The 8,939-nt window shown below is 31.2% G+C and overlaps 1 protein-coding gene across 1 annotated transcript; it reads left to right on the top strand.

Moving 5' to 3' along the window:
- Positions 1-617: 617 nt before the first annotated feature.
- Positions 618-6,613, top strand: LOTGIDRAFT_227914 (hypothetical protein). Its single transcript, XM_009045551.1, has 6 exons — positions 618-788; positions 1,730-1,915; positions 2,248-2,402; positions 4,775-4,969; positions 5,574-5,656; positions 5,938-6,613. Exons 3-6 carry the CDS (start codon positions 2,279-2,281, stop codon positions 5,974-5,976), a joined length of 441 nt encoding a protein of 146 aa, XP_009043799.1. The 5' UTR covers positions 618-788; positions 1,730-1,915; positions 2,248-2,278; the 3' UTR covers positions 5,977-6,613.
- The last annotated feature ends 2,326 nt before the right edge of the window (positions 6,614-8,939 follow it).

Below are 8,939 nucleotides of genomic sequence, written 5' to 3'. Positions count from 1 at the left end.
ATCTTACAAGGAACAGGACATTAGATCCACAAGCTCAAGACCATGGCTCCCTTATGTATCAACAAATTCATTTACCTTTCCTACTGTCAATAATTAACAAGAGCAAAGGTTTTCAAATTCTCTGTTGTGGTATAATGGAAATAATTTCATATACAAGCTCTACTACAACTAGGCCCTAGAACATGAGACTAGCCTTGTAGTTTGACATTCTGAATAAGCTCATCATAGACTGTCTGATATCACATATATATAATTTAACAATATTTTAAGCTTCCTATTTAATTTTTCATATAAGCTTGAAGAAATTTTGTATGAATCAGCAAGTTGAAACTACCAGATAATATATTCCTTATTTTCTTCTTTTGATTCTCAAAATAAAATTCTTCTATCCAATCCATGCCTTTTTTTTAGTATTACTTTCTTTTTAGAATTACTTTTTTTTAGTATTATAAAAAGATCAATGCCCAGGCTACCGTGGCCAATAGGCTAATTTTTATGATAATGTCTACAAACTCTGCCAAAAATTACTGTAACTTGGAGTTGTGACCTTAATCCAGGGGTTTAATTGGTTGTCTATAAAATTATCATGGCTATAAAGAGACTGGAAATATAAATAGTCACAGTTGAACTTACTGTGTAAATATTGGAGGTCTATGTTGATGAGACTGTCCACATGGATGAATTTGAAAAAGAATCGAGTTTCAAGTGTAAACTTCTATAAGACACTTTTTGTAGGAAATATGAGAGTGAAACTCAAAAAGACTTGTCAAGCTACATTATCAGAGCAGGTCTGATTTTTATTATTTAATTTAGGTGGATACAGTACTTGTCAATTGAACATGGTGATTTTGATTATCGTATTGTGTATGCGACTGGATTTCATGAAAAATATTTCTTGACGAATTTTGACAGAATTTGGTTGAGTTTTTGTAATCACCAAAGGTTGATCCCTTCAATATTTAGCTTTGTTAACACTTTAGAAGACACAATTCTTGATGTATTTTGACTAAACTTGGTTGAGTGTTTGTAATCACCCAAGGATGAACCCTACTGAAAATCAGAACAATGGAACAATATTTAGTTTGAGTTATTGCCATTGTTCATAATAACATTTTCAATTTTTAGCTCTTAAACACTCTTCTGGCACAATTCTTGCTGGATTTTGACAAAACTTAGTGTGAGTGTTTATAATCATCCAAGGATGAGCCCTATTGAAAATCAGAAGAATTGAAAAATATTTAGTATGAGTTATGCTCTGTTCTTGAAAATTGTTTCTTATCACCCTTGGATGAACTGATATTACAAATCGAAAATATTTTATGAGTTAATGCCCTTGTTTTTGACAACTCTAAAAGACACGATTCTTGTTGGACCTTGGCAAAACTTGGTAATAATGTTCAGTATTACCCCAAAAAGTTGAATATTTCATACTGATGATTGTTACTGTAACGTCAAATATTTTTAATCAAAATCAAGCTGGAAGTGGGCGTATATTACCTTCCCTGGCAAGCTATCTTATTGATAGTGATTGAAACTTTAATCAGGGTATTAAAGTGGGTTGGTAAATGCACAAAAATGTCAAAGGTGAATCAGAAAGTATGCCTTGCAAGCTGTTAGCAAAGTGATATTGGCCAATCATAATTTAAATTGGGTAATTAGCCTTTAATTGGTTAAGATCGTGAAGTCATATCATGGTCAATTGTAACAGATATAATTCATGTATTTCCAGGTTGACACAGGCTTTATAGCAGCACTATAGTGTAGGAGACAGAACAGATATTTAGCCTGTTGAGTGATAACCTATAGTTAACATTGGCCTACTTAGACAGCTATCAGAGACATGTATAGGAAATCACTGAGCGTAGCTTGAATTCTTAATAAAGATGAATAATTGAGAAAATTGATGATTTAAAAGGTTGATAATTTTGATAGACATATCTTGCTAAGTATATTCAATCTTTTCCAGTAAGGAAAGCATTTTTTCAAATTTGATATTTAAAATATTTTGTACTCTATGGATATTTTGAATATTATGGTACATTTTTAAATTTCTGAATCTTATAATTATAAACAGGAGCCTGTTTCTAGAAATCTTTATGATTTTAGTGTTCTAGTCATCTGATTGATCAATCAATTACTTCAGTCTAATTCATTCTGTTTTTGAAATCCTAAATTAAGTTAAGGGCTCCAGTCACCTGAGTATGTCAACCTACAGGCAAGAAATAATATCCATAGGTTTATATTTAGATATCACATTCAAAAAGATAAAGACTAGAATATGAACAGTGACTCGTGGAGTGACAGTGATGGCGAATGTTATTTATCAAAGAAACGGAAAATGAATGACAGGGAATCATGTTTTACAGCAGCAACAGTTTCTAATAATAATGAAACAATTTTCGGTGAGTTTATTTTTTTTTTTATTTATTACATATTGTTTCTTTTTAGATGTTAAGGATGGAACATGGCTGACTTAGGTCTTGGTATGAACACCATAAAACCCATATGTTGCATCAGTGACCAAGAATTAATCACATTTTAACAAAATGATAGTTCAATTATTTGAGAAATTGTTTAAGAGTTATTGCAAATGCCTAGCATATCATCTTTAAATAGTATTGTGATATGATTATGAAAATATGACTATCATATGATTATTGACAATGTTAAACTTTTCACCCCATTGATCTGCCAAATGTTACATATCAATGTGTTATTTACCAGGATTTCACCAATAACTGGTCGATTATAACAGTATAAATATACAAGGAGAGATATACATATATTGCTAAAATATAGGCACTACAAGGCCACAAGTGTTGACTATATAATATTTATATTTCAAATGACCATATGCTGACAGGAGATTTATAGTAAACATTAAACCGACCAAAACACTACAGGTGTGTAGAAATGAGAATGTCCTTGGTATCAGAATCACTGCTTTCCACACATTGGTTGAAATAGTTGAGATACAATCTTAGCCAACTATGCACCAAAATAAGTGAAAATTCAACCTGCAGATGATATGTTGAACTTGACAACACTTAAAACAGTCTTAGTTCTTTTTACCTGTATCAAAAGACATGGGCACTTGATGATAGTTGTAACTACCAGAAACCTACCAATGTTTTAATTATTATGATTAACTATTATTTTCTCTCTTTGAATTGAAAATAATTACTTCTATATATTGATTATTGTATACATACAGACATTGTGATAATCAGATTATTTTAATTATTAATTAGAAAAAGACTATATGTAATATTTTCCTAAATGAACCAGTAACTACATTTTTAAACAAGAAAGAAAGGAAGAAACAACTATATTTTACAAGGATAAGAACTTATGTTCACAATTTAGGATCCTTTCTACCAGCTGGTTCTTGACCAAACCTATTGGCATTGATCTTTTCCAGATTACCGTACCCATTTACGGCTGAGTCGACTGGAATTATGACTGAAGATGACTTATTCAAGGTCATCAGACTTTCACTTTTCACTTTTGAGACTTGCACCCACAGCCACCAGTTGTAACTAAGCAAATGATGTCATGTGAAGTACCAACAGACGATAGAACCTCATTGGATATGTGGTTGCTTTCTATCTTGCTATCGTGGAGAATCAGGATTCAGTCAATATTCTTAGATTTTTCACCCTACATTCCCTTCATCAGTGTTTGCATGCAGTTATCTATGTCTTTAGATGGGACAATCATAAAGATAATCATGGATAAAGATCCCTTGTCAGTTGGAAATCGAAAAAGAGTAATAGATTTATGCGCTTTTCTGTGAAAATTGACTCAGCAATATGTCCTCTGTCTACATCTAAAATATGCCAGACATAAGAAATTTCGAAAACCTCTTTAAGTCCCTTTAAGTAATTTGAATTAATTTGTTACCATGGTTATATATTATGTAAAACATTTACTATTATATAATGTAACATTAGGACATAAAGTACATATATCCGAGTAAAAATATCAAATTTATTATTTGAATACATCAGAGATACAGAATTATCTCTTTAAAACTGAAAGCTAATAGATTGAAATGTTTTGAGTCATTAGGTGAAATATAAACAATATTTACATTTCATTACATTTAATTATTATTTACTGTATTTATTATGAGCAGTAAATAGAAATATTTAAAACAGAACTTGATTCATGTTATTACTCAGAGTTTCATTCTATGCTATCTTCAAACAGCTGACCTATTTTAAGTTGGACATGTTGAACTTATTCTCCATGATGGATGAGATTTTAAACTGAACCTTTCAAACTGAATTTCAGGTCTCAATATTTCCAATTTCAATGAAATGGAAATCAGAATTTTCTGTTTCATGTGCTTTTTGCAGTTGACCCCACTTACCATTCATGATGTGACGAACTTTTTATGCATCTCATGTTTTTGGTTATTCAATAAGAATAAGCTTATTTAACCAATCAAATGCTTTGTTAGATAACGATTTTCTTTAGATTTGAAGTCTAAGGGACTAAATATATATGAAATGTTCATTAATAAACTTCTGACCCCTTTTAACAGTTTTTGATGGGTCATGACAATTTTGATTCTGTCTGGAAATATATATTTCATTTAGTTTACAATGTAGGGATTCTTTTTAAAACTGTTGTTAAAATAATATAAATAGTTTTTGTTTTTTTGATCTTTTAATAAATTGCAAAGGTATCCTGTATAAGGATAAAGACTGTATTATCTGTATTTTATGTTGCCTGATATTTCTGAGTTCTATCTTTTTGTAAATTGCAGGTCGTAATTTTGTGCCTGTAAAGAATAGTTCATATGTTTATCATACAGAGAACTGGAAAACAAGTGGAACAGCATTATTTACCCAGTTAACAGAAGATTTACTAATTAATGTTAATAAATTAGATCAGATAAGTTGTGTTGAAGGAAATTATTTTATAGCTGATTCCACTGGGAATTATTCTGAAACTGTTTTAGGTGAGATTCTGTAATCTTCTGATACTCTTTCAGTATTGTCTCAGATAAGCATTTTCCAATTGTATGAAAATGAAACTGTTGCCTTGAAACAGTGTGGTTTTTTCCATGGGGGCCAGGGAAGTCAATTCCCATCACCCATCTTTCATATTTCTTATCAATATACATGAGAAAGAATTACCTTGATTCCACTTTGACAATTCTGTTGCCCATTCTCAGCCCGGCACTTTCATAGAAAGCTTCAGAGGCCTTGAACCATGTGTTTTTTCTTCTATTGAGATATGAAACTATTTGTTTAGGTTATAGGGGTATTGTCATTTAAATATATGCTTTACTAGCTCAGTTTCAACATCTAAATTATTTTAAGAATGCAAATCTGACTTCTGCATATCAACATAATAATTCAATGGAAGTTTAGATTGTTGTCACGCCCAAGTTGCTATTAACAATATGATATATATAATGATTTTATTGGTAATTACTGCCAATAAGAATATTAATAATGACATGGATGTGGATACAATTATTTCTATAGGTTAAAGGAAAAAGGGCATGATTACTCCACAACAGCTTGTTAATAATAAATTAGATATATTTATATTTGAAGGAAAAGTATTACATCTGTGGAGATATGATACAGATCAAAGACAATTATATATTTCCCGTTCGTTATTATTCACCAATTTTCAGGTAGTGTATAATTTTAACAGATATACATTAAAGTTTTTTTCCCTTTTTTCTCTTAAATATCTAATAGAACAGAACTCGAACTTCGTGTTTAAACAAAATTACAGACAGTTTCATCTTTATTTTATCAATAGAATCAATTAAATCACATTAAATGAAATGTCTAATGTTGTTTTTAATCAGAATAAAATGGTTTTCAATAATGCAGGTTAGATACAATCTCTAATTGGTCAGATATATCCCAAACTTCTATTTAAAGGCCTGTATGAATATGTATTTTTCAGGAGTATTTAGTTGTACAACATCATTTGCAGAGGATATAGATATTGAATGAGTGGTTGGGAGATGAAATTGTGATAATGAATGATATCTGGAATAGATATAAAGGAAAGCTAAGTTAAGAAATTCAGCTTTGGACTAATATGTGTTCTGATTGAATAAGGATTATCTGTGACTGTGAATGATGTGTATGTGTGTGTCAGTTTGAAAATACTCACGTTATGGACGGAGTAAATAAGTATAAACTAATTGTTGGCTCATGTTGTTTGGATTTAAAGTGGAGTTATCTCCCTTGTATGATCAGATTCTCGTTTGATTGTTTTTTTTTTTTGTCTTTATTGTACTAATATTATGTTGTTACTTCCCCTTACACTTTCTGTAATAATTCTGTTATAATTCTGTATAATGTGATCTAGTTCATAATAGTAATCATGTTTTATACAAAATAAGTTTAAATGTAATGCGTTGTCGTCACATTCTGCAAGTAGATATTGAGTCAAATGTCCACTGTAAGCCTGATAAAAAGAGTTGACTATTGTAAATGATGATTAGTCTAATATGATTGAAATTCATAAACATAATTATGTTAACAGATTAATCATGGGAATCATTCATCTGTGGTAAAATTAACTGAAGCAAATAAGATTTTGAATGAATATGTTCTATAAAAGATTATGCAATATGTTTACTGTTTTTTTTCGTTGGATGACTTTATATACGCACTGTGCGCTAAGTGATATCTTGAAACCAAAAGATTTAATCTGATTGATGTATCTTATCATAGTGAAAATCAAAAGTTGTTTTTATCTTGCAAGATGGGGAAAGATTTAATACAGCACAGTAAACATAATTGAATACAGTTAGGACACATTATTATTGTCAACGTCATGTATAAGTATGATACGTTAGTGCAGGTATTGAGTCATGTCACATTGAAATAACTTGGCCTGAATACAGAATTAACTTGAAATATTTCCTAGTTACTACATTTTATTCCTTTCACTTGCCAGTAGTAGACTTTATTCATATTACAGGAAATATTACGTCTTAGACATATATTCAACAGTAGACATACCTGGTGTTATAAATAACAGGATTCTAATATAATCTGATAAATCCAAAAAACTTAGTAATCATCTATAAATATACAACTAACTATTGAAAAACGCTTCATATTAAGATTAAGCGTTTTTCAATAATTACTTAGTTTTATGAATTTCCCACATGTTACAGGGATTCTGTTGTAACTTTATGACACCAGGTAAGATCACTAATGAATATTACTCATATTGACCTTCCTGGAGATTTTAAATTTCATGTTCATTCTAAGACGTAGTATCACTTTAAATAATATGAACAGCAATGTAGGAACATTGCTTTTCAGGACAATAACATGTTGGTAAATTCATTTCATGTCCGTAACAATTAAACCCAAACCAGATCAACGTCTATTGTTGATGATATATTCATATAAATAGAGGTCTTGCTATGTAAATATATGACAACAGTAAATCAAGTGAGTTGTAAGAATGAGGAAGAAAAACTTAATACATATTCTTTACATAAATGAATAGTTTATTGAGTCTATTCACTTTATTTTTTACAATATAATGTTTAAAGAGGCCGTGTGAGCCATATTTACCGATTCAATTTGACACAGGAACAGGTCCAGACTATTTCTGAAAATATCCGCAACAAAAAAAAATACCGGTATCAAAATATAACATAGGTTGTTGTTTCATACCCTATTTTAATCCCCACACAACACATGTACTGCAATAAATTATCGTACACAGCCAATTTTTAAGGCAGTGAAAATGCGGCATGCCATAATATCAACGTAGCCTACATTGTCAAACCTATTGCCTACACGCCCAGTTACTATCATACTGGTCCGCATATCTGCTCATACCTCCTAAACATTCTTGAATTTGCTATTTTGATCATAAGCTACTTAAGCTCACGTTGATCTTAGCAGCTTGATTAATACAGATCTTACCAATGTGTCCAAGGGCTGTAACAATTCTTTGTTTACGCTTGTCTTTGAGTTTCGACTTAAGGCGACATGATAGGCCTAATGCAGAGGCTGGGGAGGGGTAATCTTGCCACAATTTAACAAATTTACACTTCAGGATTGCTTCCGTCACTACTTCACTGAGCGCCCTCGTCCAAGAGAGAAGGGTTTATTTTGGGTCTTGAATATGTGTACACAAGTAACCTAATTTCGTGGAAACCTATTATTCGTGGACTTCCGGAAAGGATTAATAATTTACATGAGCGACCATGCGCGACCTCCGCATTAGCTTGTTTTGATAAACATGGGTTTTCTCTACAATGTCAGCTAGTAGAATGAATCCAGTAGTTTCAAGCAAGGTAAAATGTATTAATGTATACTTTGACAAATACAAAATGTCGGATTTCAGTTATTACCAAACGTCACCATCGGCCGAATTTCCTTATAATCCCAAGCGGTAATCGGAATTCCAAGTGTCGTCTGCTAGAATATATTCCAACGAATGAAGTCACGTGATCAACTAGCGGATTCTATGTCAGCAGAAAATTTCTATGAAACACAAAGTGGACCATATTCTTGTGTTGTTTCAGTGACTTTTAGCAATAAATCACGCTACATATCTTATTTTGTCAGTAACTATTTTTTTATCGTGGTTCTTTGAAGGAATTGGCACTAGTTATAATGAATTGATATTAAAGATGAATACTAAGAGAAGTTAATTGTACCACCCGGTATCCATACACACAATGTGTTTTTCTAGACTTATTTATAGATCAAACATTGTACACGAAAAATGACGCATTCTGCCGCCGTTGCTGAGATGGTTGCTCATGAAATATGGGTCAAAGTGAAGGATTCATAAAGAAAATCGAAATAAACCAATTTTAATTATTTTGTAGAATATCTGAGGAAACATCTGAGACATAAAAAAAAAATTTCGTTTTCTATCTTTGACGAAATTCGGTGTGAATCCTTATATCCACGAAAATAGGT

This window comes from Lottia gigantea (genome assembly GCF_000327385.1).
Source record: "Lottia gigantea unplaced genomic scaffold LOTGIsca_1, whole genome shotgun sequence".
NCBI lineage: Eukaryota > Metazoa > Mollusca > Gastropoda > Lottiidae > Lottia > Lottia gigantea.
This window is presented reverse-complemented; position numbering and strand designations above follow the sequence as displayed.